General features: G+C 36.6%; 4 protein-coding genes across 5 annotated transcripts; 1 reads left to right on the top strand and 3 right to left on the bottom strand.

The window, feature by feature from the left end:
• Nucleotides 1-59: 59 nt before the first annotated feature.
• LOC140981056 (uncharacterized) lies at nucleotides 60-4,004 on the bottom strand. The gene has a single exon (XM_073447292.1). It carries the CDS (start codon nucleotides 3,784-3,786, stop codon nucleotides 244-246), a length of 3,543 nt encoding a protein of 1,180 aa, XP_073303393.1. The 5' UTR covers nucleotides 3,787-4,004; the 3' UTR covers nucleotides 60-243.
• A 1,825-nt stretch (nucleotides 4,005-5,829) lies between these two features.
• Nucleotides 5,830-8,940, top strand: LOC140980267 (GTP-binding protein At2g22870). Its single transcript, XM_073445998.1, has 4 exons — nucleotides 5,830-6,323; nucleotides 6,413-6,482; nucleotides 8,221-8,383; nucleotides 8,477-8,940. The coding sequence occupies exons 1-4, from the start codon at nucleotides 5,861-5,863 to the stop codon at nucleotides 8,687-8,689; spliced, it is 909 nt and encodes a 302-aa protein (XP_073302099.1). The 5' UTR covers nucleotides 5,830-5,860; the 3' UTR covers nucleotides 8,690-8,940.
• A 508-nt stretch (nucleotides 8,941-9,448) lies between these two features.
• On the bottom strand, nucleotides 9,449-10,988 carry LOC140981281 (uncharacterized). The gene is made up of 5 exons (XM_073447643.1): nucleotides 10,646-10,988; nucleotides 10,462-10,568; nucleotides 10,216-10,363; nucleotides 9,929-10,123; nucleotides 9,449-9,836 (listed from the first exon to the last, which is right to left on the bottom strand). The coding sequence occupies exons 1-5, from the start codon at nucleotides 10,874-10,876 to the stop codon at nucleotides 9,606-9,608; spliced, it is 912 nt and encodes a 303-aa protein (XP_073303744.1). The 5' UTR covers nucleotides 10,877-10,988; the 3' UTR covers nucleotides 9,449-9,605.
• A 488-nt stretch (nucleotides 10,989-11,476) lies between these two features.
• Nucleotides 11,477-15,875, bottom strand: LOC140980882 (uncharacterized). 2 transcript variants are annotated; one of them, XM_073446970.1, is made up of 4 exons: nucleotides 15,516-15,875; nucleotides 15,380-15,426; nucleotides 12,206-15,170; nucleotides 11,477-11,872 (listed from the first exon to the last, which is right to left on the bottom strand). In XM_073446970.1, the coding sequence occupies exons 2-3, from the start codon at nucleotides 15,402-15,404 to the stop codon at nucleotides 12,439-12,441; spliced, it is 2,757 nt and encodes a 918-aa protein (XP_073303071.1). In that variant the 5' UTR covers nucleotides 15,405-15,426; nucleotides 15,516-15,875; the 3' UTR covers nucleotides 11,477-11,872; nucleotides 12,206-12,438. The 2 variants fall into 2 exon arrangements, with proteins under 2 accessions (XP_073303071.1, XP_073303072.1); XM_073446971.1 differs by having other exon boundaries at nucleotides 11,477-11,829.
• Nucleotides 15,876-16,533: the final 658 nt, after the last annotated feature.

Genomic DNA, 16,533 nt, shown 5'->3' with positions numbered 1-16,533 from the left:
TCTACGAAAACGAAGATCTTACAAATAAAATGAACGTTGGATTCTGGAACATTAGCAAAGAAAATAAAGTTATATTTCATTCATGCGGCTTCATTTCATGCAAGTTCAGCAATATAAAATTTGAAGTATACAAGTATCGGTTGAGCATTACCTATGATCAAATGCAAAAGCATATGCTTAACAACAAAAAGAAAAACTAAAACACAAACAAAAAAAAAATGTGACATGGGTTATTGACAGCACCTAGCTTGAGTTCTTGTTGGTACGACGGAAAAAGCTCCTAAGCATCGCTTTGGCAATCGGAAGGAGAGCTATAGTAGCGATTTGTAGCTGATCTGAACTGCTTGTCCTGATACGAACCTGCCAACTTGGCTTTTTGTTCCATCCAGCCCGAATCCGAACGTGCAATCTGGAATTCTTACCAGAAGAAAACTGAGATTGCAGGTTGCATGACCATATAACATCACCTCCCCATTTCCTCAAAGACAGACCTAATGAGCTGTGATTCTTGAAAACAGTGTAATAATCTTTTCCCTTTGAACACCTTTCAGTGCTTGGCTTGAATGCTGCATTGGTTTGAGTTTGACAAGAAGCTGCATTTCCAGTGTGAGATGGTCGTTCTCCAACTGTGATTTGATCCTCGAGAAAAGTGATGGGTACTCCAATGGTCTGAACATCGAGTCTTGCCATGGTTGATCTTTTGTGTTTGTGCTTCGCCGAGACAGATGAACGTAACTGGATCTTAAACTCTTCTGTATCCTTAGTAAGTCGAACCAAAACTACTGCTGGAAATTCACCATCATAACCAAGATTATGATCCCATCCATGGGAGTCGAAAGCCTGCTCACCGAGAAACTGGGATGAGGGTTCAAAACAACAGTACCTAAAAGAGGGCCTATTTCCATCGAAGGAAGGTGGGAGAGCCACGTCTGTTAATGGAACTGCTACAGTTTTTAAGCTTCTCGTTTGGTTGTCTGCAGAAGTGTCGTCTTCTAGTTCATACGGGGAACAAATTTTGAAACCAAATAGATTCCCACTATCCAAAGGATTCTGAATCCCGACAATGGAATTCACTTCTGATAAAATTTTCATTGAATAAAACAAAAGCAGAAGACGTGATCTCCAACTTTCTCTTACATACATCGGTTTTTCTCCATACTCGTTTTCTTCAGCAAAAGTGTTGTTTTCAACCAGAGCCACTGGAACCATCAAACCAGGATTCACTGCCAGAAACTCCCCACGAGCATGACCAATCATCTGTTGCACAGCATATGATCGTTGAGAAACAAATACCTCATAACTTAGTGGATCTCCATTGGATCCATCCGGAGGTATTGAACTTGAATGCGTAAAAGAAATTACAGCTTTCTGCCATATTGATGACCCAAGATAAGTCGTAACTAACTTCAGTAAAGGTAAATCATCAAAGTTAATGGTTTGCATGTCTAGGCGATCAATATATAGGACAACATCCGGTGGAGATTTCTGCATTATTTTTTTTATTGACAACAGAACTTTTCGGTTGTGAGATTGATCTACCAGAGAAGGTCTAAGACCAGGGGTATCAAAAATCTTAACTTTGACTTTATCCATCATACCTACAATTTCCTTCACATCAGTTGTGGCCGGCTCAAATGCGTCAATTACAGCCTTCCTTTCTCCGAAAATGGAATTTATTGTAGCACTCTTGCCAACTCCAGTTTTCCCAATAACCAGGATGCTCACAGAAAAATACATATCATTTTTAGATTGTACCTCGAGTTCCTTAGCTGCCTTTTTGTCCGAATCAAAATGGAATTCCTGAGAAGAGGATCTCGACTCAGCAACTGCAAGCTGGTATAAAACTTTTGCAGCTATGGAATTTTCAGGAAGCATGCCCAATCTGCGGAGAAGCTGCAAGTATTTTACTCTTATTTGCTGAATTACCTCCAGCTTGCGCTTCTGAGCTTCACTTAAAGTTTCCTCTATTTCACTGTTCATTCTGGGAGGAGCATAGCAGTTTCTGGCTTCGACAGATGTAAATTGATTCATGTCACCATCTGACACAACACCTATGTCGTCCATAAAGCATCCAGGAAGGTCAGCAGAATCAATTATTTGTCTCACATCGCTAATTTTGTCATCTGAATTAACCCCCACAACCAAGCCTGTGGCCATCTGACCATCGATCTCTTGCAAAATCTCCTCACCAGAGAAAGGAGTAAAAACTCGTTCTTCCATGTCACCGAGCATTACATTAACATCAGCTGGGGAGGTTGGACTTTCTCCCTCACCATATAACTGTTCACTATTTTCTTCTTTATGTGTGGCTTCCTGGTTCACATGCTTGTCGTTTATGAAAGCTTCAGGAAAATCTGAATATCGGGGACACCCCTCACTTAGCCCCCCTTTGTTTATCTGAACATCTGGATCAAGAATTACACTCTCAGTTTGGTCAATCTTTTGCCTGCATTCTTGTTCCTGATTCTCACCTTGAAAATCATCATCAGAGACCAAACTATCCACATACACTTCAACCATGCCACCGCTCCTGGCTAATTCAGGAATTTCAAGTTTCATTAGTTTACCTATTTCACAAGGGTGTCTAGGTTCTGTAGCTGTAACATCACAAGGAAAATTTTCAGGCAGCATTGTGTTTTCAGCAAGGTCAGTTGGCAGTCCATGGTTATCCAACCCCAAAAATTTTCTCTCATCCACCCCATCAATTTCTTTAAATTCCCGGTCAAGTGGCATCAAATTTCCATTCCACTCTGATTCAAATGGAGCCTTATGATCATCATGGGAAACCAAAGAACCAGCACTAACTTCACAAGTGTCCTCAAGACCTTTATTTTGTATCATATCAACTGACACGAGACCATCAATAGTTTGTTCTTCTTGTTTTGAGCTTAGACAATCGCTACCAACTACCAACTCCTCAACAAATTCGATACCAACCACGCTCTCAGCCAGTGATTCATGAACTTCCTTTTCCTCAACCTCGAAGATACTGACTTTTCGGTTGCTATCAAACCTCTGATGACTAATAATGCTCGGGACTCGAGCTACACCCAAGAATCCATCATCGTCCATAACTTCACTGGCCTGAGAATCATCATCACTGTCCCTTGATACCTGAGCGATGGGTATAATAGTCTTTGGCATCAATGAAATTTCAATATCCACGACTGAAGATGATTCATTTTCTGAAACATCCTCATTAGCTGCAGCCACAACAGGTCTAAAATCACCATATCCCAAAACATATTCCCCATCTTCAAATATTTCTTCGTCCGAGTCACTTGGAAATGAACTTGAACCGTCGTACTCGCCAACTTTCCTAAATCCCTTAATATTTCTGTCGTTTGGGTTTCTGACAAGAGCTCTTCCAAATACATTTCCATTAATGCTTCCACTCTCTTCAACAATTTCTCTCCATGGTCTTTTCACATAAGGCCTAAACAAAGCATCTTCATAGCTTCTACTACCTAGTTGAACCCTTTCACTATTTGGGTTCTCCAAGAAAGGCCTCGAAAATCCATATTCCTCAACATAGTGAGTATCCTCAAGAATTCCCTCATCTTCACCACGAGCAAAACCCTCAGATTCAGGCTCACTACCACTGTAATAACTACTGGTAGTACTGTTTCTACGACTTTTTGACGAAGCTGAATATTCAAAGTCGGATTCATCAACAGTGAGAGGAGCTCTAATACCTGAGGATGCTGAATCGTAAAAAACTGCCGCCTTTGGGACCACTCCCACTCGTGTACTGGAAATGGAGACACCATTAAACCTTGAACCCATGAAAGACTAGAACTTCAGAGCGCCTGACTGTTTGAATATATATATATATATATATCCAAAGTTTGTGGTTTATCACACGTAAAGTGAGAAATCTTTCGTTTCTGGGAATAAAGATAGGATCTTGGGTTGGTTGTTTTGGTCTTATCTAGGTCTTGAATTTGTTTTGCTTTGTTGTTTTGTTTGAATGTTTGTGGCTTAGTTCGGTTTGGATGCATCAGGCAATGTAGTGGTGAGAAAAAGTACATGTGGAGAGCCCTTTCTTGTCCTCGTAAATTAAGGTGGTCATAAATAAATTATACCAACTTAAAACTCCACACACACATTTTTTTTAAAAAAAAATTTCGAAATTATAAAATATACTGGTCTCATTTGTATATTTAAATGAAAATTAATCCCACAAATATACAATAAATTTTAATGAATGTTACTCGTGGATCTAAAATTAAGCATAGGAAAATGTCTTGTTTGGGTAAAGATACGTGTATGTGAGATTAGGCATGAGACGGTTTCACGGATCGTATTTTGTGAGACGGATCTCTTATTTGGGTCATCTATGAAAAAGTATTATTTTTTATGTTAAGAGTATTACTTTTTATTGTGAATATCGGTAGGGTTGATCAGTCTCATAGATAAAGATTCGTGAGATCGTCTCACAATAGACTACTCGTCAAACTAAGCATCGGCATTTAATTAATTGTATATGAATATACACATTAATAAATGCAAAGGTTCCTATTTGACAATGCCCATTTAATATTTTGGCCCCATTAATATCTAATATTCAATTTCAATTATTTGGAGTGTGTCCTTGTTCAAAACATATATTATGTTTAGAAATGCATATCACTAACAAGTTTCATGTTATAAAACGTAACTATGACACATGTTGTATGAAAAAATAACAAATTTAATTATTTAAGTCGTCTTAATTTGAATTTTAGTCATTTAACTTGTCAAAAAATACTTCTTTCATTTTTTGGTCATTTTTTTAGTTTGAAGTAATTAAACCCACGTAGCATAACTTATTTAATATAAATGTTCTCATACGTAGGAGAATAAAACTAATCATATAAACATTCAAATATATCTAAATAAAAATAAATGAAAAAAAAAGCACGTAATATTTAAAAATGAGTTAAAAACTTCTTTTTCTTTTATTTTTGCTTATGGAATTTTAATATGTATTATATAAGTTTTAATTTTGACACATAAAAGAGTATTAATATCAAATAAATTTAGTAGTTTCGGACGAAAAAATAATCAAAACAAAAAATGTAAGTTGGTGGATCGAAACCAAATTTAATAAATTATAAGGGTAAAATCCATAATAAACCAATTTAAATATAGAATTTACAATTTTCATCTGTTCAAATTGAAAGTCTCTTAGAAGACGAAGAATCTGAAATCGTATTTATTCTTACTAAATTATTTGGGCCCGGGTCTGAAAACATTAAAATGGGCCGTTTGTTTTAATTTGATTCACATGAGTTCAGAGTTGTTTAAATTTGAGATAAAATCGAAAAAAACGAAAATTCAAATCGAAAAAATCGAACACTGAATCGAACCAAAATCGAATTTTATAATTCAGATATAAATGTTAAAATAGAAATTTATTTGGTTCGATTTCGGATTATATATATCAAAATCGAACCGATCGAAAAAACCGAAATTTCATTAAATTAATAATTTTATTGTTATTATATTTTTTTGAGATGATATCAATGATGAATTATTTTGAATAATATTTATTTTATTGTTGTTTATGTAATTCATTTAACTTTATATTTAAACATTTTACTAATAAATCATATAAAAAGATAATCTTATTAATTTAAATAATTGTTTCAAAATCGAAATAACCGACTGAAATAACCGACAATTTCGATAGAAAATCGAACCGAACCGAATCGAAAATGATTTGGATATCAGATTATATATTTGTAAAACCGAAAAAATCGAAATAAAAAAAACGAAAACCGAATCGAACCGATCCCATTCCTGATCCCAATGTCAGCCCATTGTCTTCAGAGTCACGAAGCATCCTCCTTTCCTTTGTATCCAACAGCCAACTCAGATGCTGAAGCTAAGGCCTCTACGGTTCCACACCCATTTCTCCTTGCTCTTCAATCTCCCATCTTCTCACCTCCATCGAAAGTTTTCCTTTTCTCTCTCGTTTAGCAGCTCCACATCACGAGCACCAAACCCCAGTCATGCCGCCGCGAAGGCCTTTAGTCGGGCGGAGCCCTCCGAATCATCCCGGTTCGTGCAGAAAGTACTGTTCGTGCCGCCGGGAATGAGACCGGATGAAGTTACCGACGACATGGTCCTACCTGGGTCGAATATTGTGATTGGACCCTATGCTGGCGATGCGAAGGTTAAGGAGGTGGATTTTGTTAAGAGCAGCAACCGGGCCAAGGATTGTCCCAAAGATGACCGACCCGAATTCGCCATGTTGGGTCGATCTAATGTTGGCAAGTCATCACTTATCAACTTTTTGGTTCGGAAAAAAGATGTTGCTCTCACTTCTAAAAAACCAGGTTTTATCTATATCCTCCGTTATAAGTTAGAACTGAATTTGCGTTTTGCCGTTAAGTCGATTTTTTTAAAAAAAATAAAAATTTTGCAGGAAAGACTCAGTTGATTAATCATTTCTTGATTAATAAAAGTTGGTACATTGTGGATTTACCCGGTTATGGGTAAGCTTTTGTAGTTAATTTGTATCTACTTTTATAATGAATTTGTGCATATTGAATTTTCTTGAATTTTAAATTTTCTGGGCTAGTTGTGTGTACTTTGATTCTGTGCTTCAACATTTGGACTTACGAGTAGCTTTTGGCTTTTTTGGTCTTGAAAGTTTGCAGCCATTTTTCTGTTATGTGATTTGGGTATTGATCTAGTTTGCTCAAGTTAGTTTTGATAGGAGTTACTTGTTTCATTATTTATATGGTATCAGATTGAGCAAAAGATCCTCTGATGTATTTCAAAATCGCTGAAATTATTAGAGGTGCCAAAGTCGAATATGTTTTTTCTTCTTTGTCATATAGCACAACTGAGAATTTCAATTATTTTTGTGGAGAGGGTATGCTAAAAGAAGGAAAAAGATAATTATATATTTTTATTATATTCAAAATAACATCTTCGAATTCCAAAATGTAAATCGGGATGATTTTATAATTTTATTCATAGTCGAAGGAAAAACACTTGTGCTATAAACAAATTTATGGGGTGGGGTGGGGTGGGGTGGGTTGGGTTCAGCCATCAACTTAAGTTCATAAGTTCATTTAGTCTTCATCAAGATTTTAGTCCTTTTTGAAATAATGGAGGGCAGTGTATAAATGATTTAAACATGGTATAAGACTCAAAGAATGTTCTTCGTGCAACCGATTAAATTTTAATGATTGCAAGAGTGATGAGCATGCTGGTTCTACGTTAGCCATTTGCTTACTGCAACCATCCTATTTTGTCCAGGCTTTATACCCACAACTGAAAGTTACTCCGTAGACATTATTTGTCTAGACCACTGTTCTAGGCAGTGGTCGACCTTCTAGAAAAAGTGCTAGTCGGCCAGCCTAGGCAGTTCTAGACGGTCCTAGGCAGTTAGGGATTTGTTTTAAAATTAAAAATTCAATTAAAAAAATGCAAGATAATTTTTTATAGGCCCTAAAGCAAAGTCCAACAAGAAATGTGATTTGTCGACTTATCCTAACACATCAAACTTCATCTTCGTCTACAATCTATAGTGAAGAAACTCCACGATGATGATTTTGTATCTGAAGAAGAGCCAGATCACAATGGATGATATTGAGTTAATTTAAACAATGATTTAATATCTTAAAATAAAAAACTTTATCTTATTTTTTTCATTAGACATGCTCTTCCCACCTATATCAAACAATGATTTAATATCCTAAAATAAAAATATTTTAAAGATATTAATTTATAATGTTACTAAATATTATAAAAATCAATTTTAAAAAACCGTCTAGGCGCTAGGTGGTAGGTAATCGTTCGCCTACTGCCTACCGTATTTTAGAATACTGGTTTAGACTTGAGATATTCAGTAAAATTTCCAAAGTTAATACAGGTATCATGCGACTGTGATCATCAAATGTGAGATTATGAACTCTCTTGATTTATTTTAGGGGAGCTGTTGGTTTCCCATGATTTGGTTTGAAGTTCAAGTAGCTCCTTGTTTGTGTGTTAGAGGGCAAAAAAATTTGTAAAAAGAAAAATCCACATGGCAAATCTCTTTCCTGGTTTCCTTCCTTGATAATTTTCTTAAAATGTGATGCTTTAGCATGGAAGTGTATTGTGATTCAGTTTGCACCTTCTATGTTGACAAATTTTTCTGGTGCCGTATTTATGAACATGTGTGACTGACTGACTATTTTCCAGATTTGCCTTCTTTCTCACGCTGTTTACATTTATCTACAGTTTTGCTAATGCCCCTGAATCTGCGAGAATGGATTGGTCCTCATTCACAAAAGGCTACTTTCTGAATCGAGAAACTTTGGTGTCTGTCCTACTTCTAGTTGATGCTAGTGTTCCACCCCAGAAAATCGACCTTGATTGTGCAAATTGGCTTGGCCGAAACAACGTATGTTAGTTTTTGTTCTTGCATCTTATGTAGTTTAGAAAAACCAACTGCTCTTTTATCTCACATTTTTCGTTAATATTTGTTTATTTTTAGATCCCGATGACTTTTGTTTTCACCAAGTGTGACAAAATAAAAGGTGGTAAAGGGAGAAAGCCCGATGAGAACATAAGAGATTTTCAAGAACTGATTAGAGAAAATTATCGACTTCATCCTCCATGGATAATGACTAGCAGCATAACAGGATTGGGCAGAGACGAGCTTCTTTTGCACATGTCTCAGCTTAGGAACTATTGGGATAACGAGTAGTTCGGATAGGTGACAATTTAGAGCAATATTAAAATCGAAGTTGATTTTGTAGCATGGGTTTAGTGTAGTGCATCTGCTGTCTCCAGTGTTGCTGCATCTGCTGTATATTCAGATTACTGATACTTATTTAAGCTGTTTTTCGTTCATTATAATTTGAACATTCTATTTTTTACATGTAATAGGCATGTACCATATATTTATGTTATAAACACTGATTATATGATGTAAAGTATAAATCGTTCGTCCCTAAAGCTCGAACTCATGAGAAGTGGAGTAATAGTTTTGTGTTCTAACATGTCATCGATGATTGCTGCCGCCCTTCTTCTGCGGAAGATGGTGCCGGCAGAATTTTGTGCTAGTGGAAACCGCTCACACATTGCCGCACCATCTCCTGCAGCTGTTTTGGCCGGAATTCAAGCACACCAGTGAGCTAAGAATAAGATTCCACGATCAAAGTTGTTTCAGTTGAACTATTAAATACTCTTCAATTTTTTTAATTAAATCTTGATAATGTTTATGTGAATCATGTATAAATTATACTACAAAAACTTAGGATTAAGTGATGAAAACTAGTTGTTTAGGGCGTTCTATGCATAATAAGCTGGTTTGATTTCAACGGGATTAATTCAACTCGAGAGGGAAGAATAAAGGGAATTCGCCGTATTTTGTGCACTACAGTATAATCACCTGTCGGCGCGGTTGGCCTTGGAAGGTGACAGGACAATGTTTCAGGATATATAATGTCCTAACACATCCATCAAGTCAAAGAAAACACTGCCGATCAAATTTCACTAGCAACATAGGAATATTAAACAAAATAATGGTTTCATGAAGCATATTAATTTCCCACAATGAGGTAAAAGTACGTCAATTACATGAATCATCCCCAAACGTTTATCAATCAAGCTAGTTCCAATTAAGATGAAACATGTTTAACCAAAGCTTGTGCATGAATAGGTGGCAGATTAGACTGGCAAAAGCTTTGCCATTTCTCCTGCTTCTCTTCTTCATTCTCTGTAAATGCTTCAAACAATGAAGTTACAATACTTCTAGCTGCCTCCCTTGCTTCTGGGAGCTTATCATTTAGCAAATTTGCTGCGGTTTGAATCAACGCAACCAGGCCATATTCTTTCATACTTTGGAGATCCTGTGAAGCATTTTATACAGGTAAGATACAAAGATTGCACATAATGTTACATAATATGATATATACTTGGTGCCAGTTTCTTGTTTTTGTACCATCTTAGAGACACAACTGGAGATCGAAATTGCTGCTTTTGCTCGAACTTTGAGGTTCGAGTGCCCCACATATGTGTCAAGCTTATGGAGAAGAGAAAGAGGGGGGATGAACTCCACCATTGTCTTCAATCCCTTGTCTGCTTCCTCGCATACAAATTTCTTATCTTGAGAGGCTTTCAGAAGTAGCTGCAGCAACTGTTTAAAAACAAGGAAATTTCTTTAGAATTGTAATTGCCGTTAACATAACACTGAGCATCAAGAAAAACAGAACCAATCTATTAACGTACCAAGTTGTTGAAGGAATCAGGAGTGGTGGATTCAAGTAACTTTTCACCAAAAGCCTTGAACATATCAGAGGAAGCCATGATTGAGGTCTTGCACAATGCACTTCTTGGATTCTTTATTGCTTTCACCATTACTAAAACCACATTTTCCCTGCATACCACATATCGATTCGAAGAAGATCCTATCACACCGACAAAAAATTTTAAATTGTAAAAAAAAAAATTCAGAAAAAATAGCTTAAAACTTACAAAATTGGCAGCAATAGGATGGAGTGAAAGAGTGCCAACCGCCTAACATCATTCAGTGACTCACAAACCTTCAACCAGTCTTTTGACTCGAACCCTCCAAGTAGACTCTGAAAATCCACTTCCATATAATTAACCAAGAACAAGCAAAACGGGAAAAGTTGGTATTTTACTATGTATAAAAAACCTGGATCTTCACTTCTGGGTCTTGAAACGCTTGAAGATTATCAGAAGGAATATAATCCACGGAAACGTCGGTAGAAGTCGGCAGCGATGAAGGGTGTTGGTTTTCGTTATTCACGCCAAATTCAGGATGCTGCTGCTTCTTCTCCTTGTGAATCTGCTCTGAGACTTTCGCTTGTTTTTTGGGTCTTTCTTGTGTGATTGGAAGCTTATTATCAAGAGACCTTAGCGCCATGTTCTTGAAAGTTTTTATTTAACACACACTTTGAAGAAAGAACGAGAGAATCTGCGAGTAAGAGTAAATCTGAGGATTGCTTTATGATAGTGTTAAGTCAAGAAAAAGGGAATCGAAAAGATTATGCAACGGTCATCTGAGATTTGAAATATTGAGGATGAATAAGCAGAAACGAACTTTTTCACAACGGTCATTTGTTAGAAGTTGATTCTCTATTTTTCCCTTTAATATTTGAAAAAATTAATTTACAGGTGGCGTAGTTTTTCTTTCTTTCTTTCAAAAAACAAAATTGACAAGTAATTTACATAAAATTGACGTTAAAAGATGTCCGAAAGAGTAAATATTTCAGAACTACGAGAGCCATGATTGATGATTCATTTCCTTTTCCTATTATATATGTTGCATAGAAAAATTAGAAAATAAAATAGTTTTTTTAAAAAAAAAAAATTAAATGAAAATTGTTGATTTTTTAAATAGAAATGATACGAAATAAAATCAAATATAAAGAAAAAATGCGTATATATAATTGTAAAAGAGAATAGTAACTAAAAAAAGTAACTTTAAAAATACAGGATTATCATGAAAACTTGTATGTCAGATAATATTAATGAATAATAGATCAACTTGTCATTGTTTTAAAATTGAAATTTAGTACGGTGATACACTAATGTTTGAGAGACATACAAAAGATATACATGGTTACAAGACGAACAAGAATCGCATTTCAAATACGACCCACTTGATCCTTCCACAATTATTTTCAATAATATTAACCAAACAATGTTGCATCCAAGCATTTGATGATCTGCTGATGCAACTTTCGTGTTTAATATTGGGAAATCATGTACAAAATTGATCAAAGAAAAAGTTCCCCGGAGCGTCTCTCGAGCATACCAGGTTCTGTAATATAACTTTGGCTGCATATCCTACACCGATTTTGGTCGAATATTGGCCTTCAGAACATCAGAGCAAAGAAAACATGGTGAGGCACCAGGACTACCACAGAACAGATTAACAAAGGTTACTAATCAATCCTTGAAATCAGAAGTGAAAATGAAAATCATGATAGAAAACAGAAGTAGAAGCTAAAAAAGATGCATGATTCATTTGTTTGATGTTCATGGATGCATTTCAATGCCAAAGAAATCTTCAAGAATGTACTTGAACTAGCAGTAGCAGCATATATAAGTTCGAGCTTGAATGATGAAGGTTATGAAATAAACAACTTATTTCATTTCAAGAAAACGAGCAGTCGAATGGCTTCCTTTTTTGAGAATTGAAAATATGAAGTTTCAGCAGTAGTAAGTAATTCCAAATTGAAAATCCTACCTGAGAAGCCACATTTTCCTTGGTCATCCATGTTGATGGGGATATATATCTCTGGTTCTAACTGGAATAAGAAATGCCTCCTTGCATGCCAACTTAAACACTTCTATTTATTGATGGTATAGAGAAACATTTACGAGCTAGTCGTCAATCTTTCATTGATAAGTTGTATTGGCGATGGCAACAAATGACCAGAACAAATTCAATTTCCGAACAAATATCAAGTGCAATTAGTGTTACAAGGTTCTGAAAGCATGCTGCGACTTGGCTGTTTCTCGCAACACAGCACCCACAATTGCCGCCTGTTCAAGACATTCAGCTTTATGCAAAGCGTCCAAAAGAATCACACATGTTTTGGTATAAATTTTACAACCCTTCAACCTAGTTTCTTCAAATAGCTGATATGCTTCTGTCGCCCTATTCGATACACTTAAACCTTCTATCATTGTATTATAGCAGGCAGAATCAGGTATGCCTCCATTTGCTTTGAACCTTTCAAAGAGTTTATCAGCTTCCATGATATTCCCAGCCTTGGCAAGCCCGGATATCATGGTGAGATAGGTGATTATATTGGGTTTCAACCCTTGCTTCTGCATTTCCTGCCAAAAGACAAAAGCCTTGTTGAATTTTCGAACCCTACAGAGACCATTTATAAGGATGCTATAGGTTACAATATTAGGTGTCGCATTCAAGTCTTTCATTGAGTTCCAGCAAACAAGAGCTTCATCTATTTCCTCTGCCTTAACAAGAGCATCAAGTAAGCAATTCCACGTTTGAACATTTGGCATTAAATCTCTTTGCATCATTTCTTCTATTATGAGATATGCTTCGTCAATTCTACCCACCTTTCCAAACCCATCTACAAGACTGCTGTACACCACTACATTTAACTCAACACCAATTGATTTTGCTTCTTCAAAGAGCATGTAGGCTTCATCTAGCCGGTCAATCTTAGCAAGCCCATCAATGACAGAACCATAAGTAACTACAGTTGGTTGGTGGCCTTTAGCTTTCATTTCTTCCAAAAGTTGGTAACCTTTATTCACCTTTCCTGATTTGCAAAATCCATTGATAATAGTGTTGTAAGCGAGTGTATCTAGCACACATCCCTTTTCCTTCATTGAGTAAAATAGTTCATATGTCTCACGAGCAAAGCCCGCCTTTATGAGACCATGAATTAGTATTGAATAGCTCCGCGCATCAGGTGTAAACTGAGCTTTAATCTCCTCAAATAGAGCCCTTCCCTTTTCAGTTTCACCAGCTTTGAAAACACAATCCATGTAGTTATTAAGGAGTGTAAGATCCGGAGAAACCCCTCTCCGAACCATTTCCTTGTAAATTTTGTGTCCATCTTCTTTTCTTCCAGACCTAAAAAAGTTTCGGATTAGGGACGTGTATACAATTGCATCTGGCATCTGATCAGAATCTAGCATCTGCTCATACAATCTATAGGCATCATCTATTCTGCCAGACTTTCCCAAGCCGTCTATCAATGAACAAAATGTGACTTTGTTCGGGGTACAAAATTTATGATCCATGCCTTCAAATATCGAGCAAGCCTCATCGAGTTTATTAGCCTTACACAACCTGTCAATCATAATGTTAACAGTCATTATATTTGGAACCAAGCCTGTTGCCTTCATCTCATTTTGAATTTCTAAAGCTGTGTCAACTTTTCCGGCCTTGCAAAGCATGTCTACAAGAATATTATAGGTAGAGAGATTGGGCATGGCATCTTTCTTCATGTCATCAAAAATTTCCAAGGCCTTGTCTACTTTTCCCTTCTTCCCAAGGCAAGTAAGAAGACTGTTGTATGCAATCACACATGGAATGGAGCCCTTCAGTCTCTGCCTCTCCAGCAAACCAAATGCTTCATCAAACCTCCCAGCAGACCCATAACCCATGATCATGGTGTTATAAGCATATGCACAAGGAACTTTCCTGTTCAGTTCCATCTGCTCAAACAACTCAACTGCTTCATCCAATCTATTAGCCTTGCAGAGGACTCCTATCATGCTGGTATACGATACTTCATCAGGCATGAGACCATGGAATTTAATCTCATGAAAGAACTTCCATGCCATATCAACCTTACCAACCTTGCCAAAGCAGTCTATACACACATTGTAGAGAACGATGTCTGCATCAAATGAATTGCTCTTCATCTCATCTAGCAAGGAAAGAGCAGCATCAACCCGGCAATCCCGAGCAAATACACGAACCAAAGTTGTAAACAAATGCACACTAACTTCATATCCTAATTCCTGCATTTGATGAAAGAGCGCAATCATGAGATCTGGGTAATCAGGCTTATGACCTGCAGCCAAAGCACCTATAACAGTTGTGTAAGCAGAAAATGCTGGGCGGAATTTAAATTTCCTCATAGATTGGATAATATTGCATGCCTCTTTCAATTTCTGCGCTTTCACACAGCTGGAAACTAACTCCACACTTGTTTCATACGATGGACCAAATCCAGCAAGACTCATCTCCTCCAAAACATGTTCAATCCTATCAAATTTCTTACATCTAGCCATTACCATGAGAAGTGAATAATAAGCTTCGGGAAAATTCACTTGATTGGTCATTCTCTCGACCCACCGAAAATAATTAACAGCTAACTCAACATCCTTCATTCTCCTCAACACTCCAATCACCACATCCACTTGAGGTTTATCATCAAAAGACGATAGAGCTTTCTCTAGGGCCGGTCCCCAAGATCCACTTTCTAGAATTCCACACACCTTCTCAACCACTTGTCTCACAGCTTCGTGTTTTCTAATGTTTTGACCTTCTGCAGCATTCAGAGAAAAACTATACTTTTGCTCGTTGGCAGGTCTTTCACTTTCCTTATCAACAAGAGAAACAGAGCTTTTTCCATCATAAGAGGATCCATCACTTGAAAATGAAAATCTATTACAAACGTCACAGAGGAAGAAACATCTCATGTAAAGCTGATTTTTTATCCCTGCGCCAACACATATATACAGTGAAAAACAATTGAATGCTATATGAGATTCAACAAAGTCAGTCGATGACTCCAATAATTTCATAACAATATTAAACATTGAACTACCTTACAACACTCGATTGAAAAAGGTAAAAAAAGCCACAAAAAAATACATGTTGATTGCCACACAAAAGGAATGGAAAAGATAAGATTTTGCAAAACTTTACCTCTATTAATTGAAAGGGCCCTCATTCTTCAGTACTTGAGCTGTAACCTGCAGATTCCTTTCCCAATTAATCAAACAAAAAGATCTAAAAAAAACACACCCTAAGAAATGACCTGAAGACAGGCATTTATTCTTACCTTTCTTGAAGGAACAAACCCCGGGGAATAAGAACTGCGAATGAGAAGCAAAAGATGAAGCCCGGAGCCCCTTTACTAGTAAGGGAAAACGCTAGCGCCTACTCCCTCTAATGCCTCTATTCCTATTGCTCCTGATACGCTATTTCTAATAAATAAAAAAATAAAAAAAAATAAACCATCCTTCGTTGGTAGTGTTTGTGCTGGACGGCCACTGGGGGGCAGGATCGTTGGTTACAGAACGCTGGGAAAGTGTTCGACGAATCGCCGTAAAGTAGTGATCGCCGCAAGTGCAAACACACAACTTTTAATTATGTTTGTTAAAATATTAAATATGTCCATTTCTTTTGCTTAGTAAAAATATTTCTCTTGGACACTTTATCAAGCATGTGGAGAGCAGCATCAACTAATATTGACGATCGGCTGTTGTCGATGGGCTTTATCTAATTTCGATTCCTAATGGTTAACGGAGTCATTCCGCAATTTATGGAAAAATGTGTGGAGAATAATCCTCAATTAATTGCACAAAGCTCCCATGATAAGATTTTCGTGACTCTGAATGACGACGATAATGTGCGATACACATTATTAATCTTCAAATGTGTATGATGAAATTGAGCATAATTCAGTTGAAGGCAGTAAGAAAATTTGAACCGAGTCATGGCAGCAGAAATGTCTGTAGCAAAATCAAATCTTTGTTTAATTATGATTTTTGATTGAGACTTTGACTATTGAATAACGTAATGGTTACACGCTGATGGAGATATTAATGAGACGGAGAAAGGCCGTATGGTAATTGTGATTGTGTTGTCATGCCGTTAAAAAACAAATCCTTGAAGTTTTGCTGAATGTGAGATCGATCGAATGACTAATAAATTTAGCGAATTTTCATTTGTTTTCATGCTTGTCTAGTTGGTTTGCTAGTTCTTAAAATAAGTGCTTTAGGAGTTAAAGAAACGCTTTTGTATTTAACACGCTTTCCTACTTTGTTTGTGTATAAATAGAGGGTAGCTTAGGTAGG

Source organism: Primulina huaijiensis, chromosome 7 (genome assembly GCF_012295235.1).
Source record: "Primulina huaijiensis isolate GDHJ02 chromosome 7, ASM1229523v2, whole genome shotgun sequence".
NCBI classification, from domain to species: Eukaryota; Viridiplantae; Streptophyta; class Magnoliopsida; order Lamiales; family Gesneriaceae; genus Primulina; species Primulina huaijiensis.
Note: the sequence above shows the minus strand (reverse complement) of the source record. Positions and strands in the feature narration are given on the sequence as shown.

What these genes read in the sequence shown, in the direction of transcription:
- LOC140981056 (XM_073447292.1), bottom strand. Translation starts at nt 3,786, where the DNA reads ATGGGTTCAAGGTTTAATGGTGTCTCCATTTCCAGTACACGAGTGGGA.
- LOC140980267 (XM_073445998.1), top strand. Translation starts at nt 5,861, where the DNA reads ATGCTGAAGCTAAGGCCTCTACGGTTCCACACCCATTTCTCCTTGCTC. An exon ending in TCTCACTTCTAAAAAACCAG is followed by an intron (nt 6,324 to 6,412) that starts GTTTTATCTATA and finishes AAAATTTTGCAG; the next exon opens with GAAAGACTCAGTTGATTAAT. An exon ending in ATTGGCTTGGCCGAAACAAC is followed by an intron (nt 8,384 to 8,476) that starts GTATGTTAGTTT and finishes GTTTATTTTTAG; the next exon opens with ATCCCGATGACTTTTGTTTT.
- LOC140981281 (XM_073447643.1), bottom strand. Translation starts at nt 10,876, where the DNA reads ATGGCGCTAAGGTCTCTTGATAATAAGCTTCCAATCACACAAGAAAGA. An exon ending in ACCCAGAAGTGAAGATCCAG is followed by an intron (nt 10,569 to 10,645) that starts GTTTTTTATACA and finishes GTGGATTTTCAG; the next exon opens with AGTCTACTTGGAGGGTTCGA. An exon ending in CTGATTCCTTCAACAACTTG is followed by an intron (nt 10,124 to 10,215) that starts GTACGTTAATAG and finishes GTTTTTAAACAG; the next exon opens with TTGCTGCAGCTACTTCTGAA.
- LOC140980882 (XM_073446970.1), bottom strand. Translation starts at nt 15,404, where the DNA reads ATGAGGGCCCTTTCAATTAATAGAG. An exon ending in GGCCCTTTCAATTAATAGAG is followed by an intron (nt 15,171 to 15,379) that starts GTAAAGTTTTGC and finishes GTGTTGGCGCAG; the next exon opens with GGATAAAAAATCAGCTTTAC.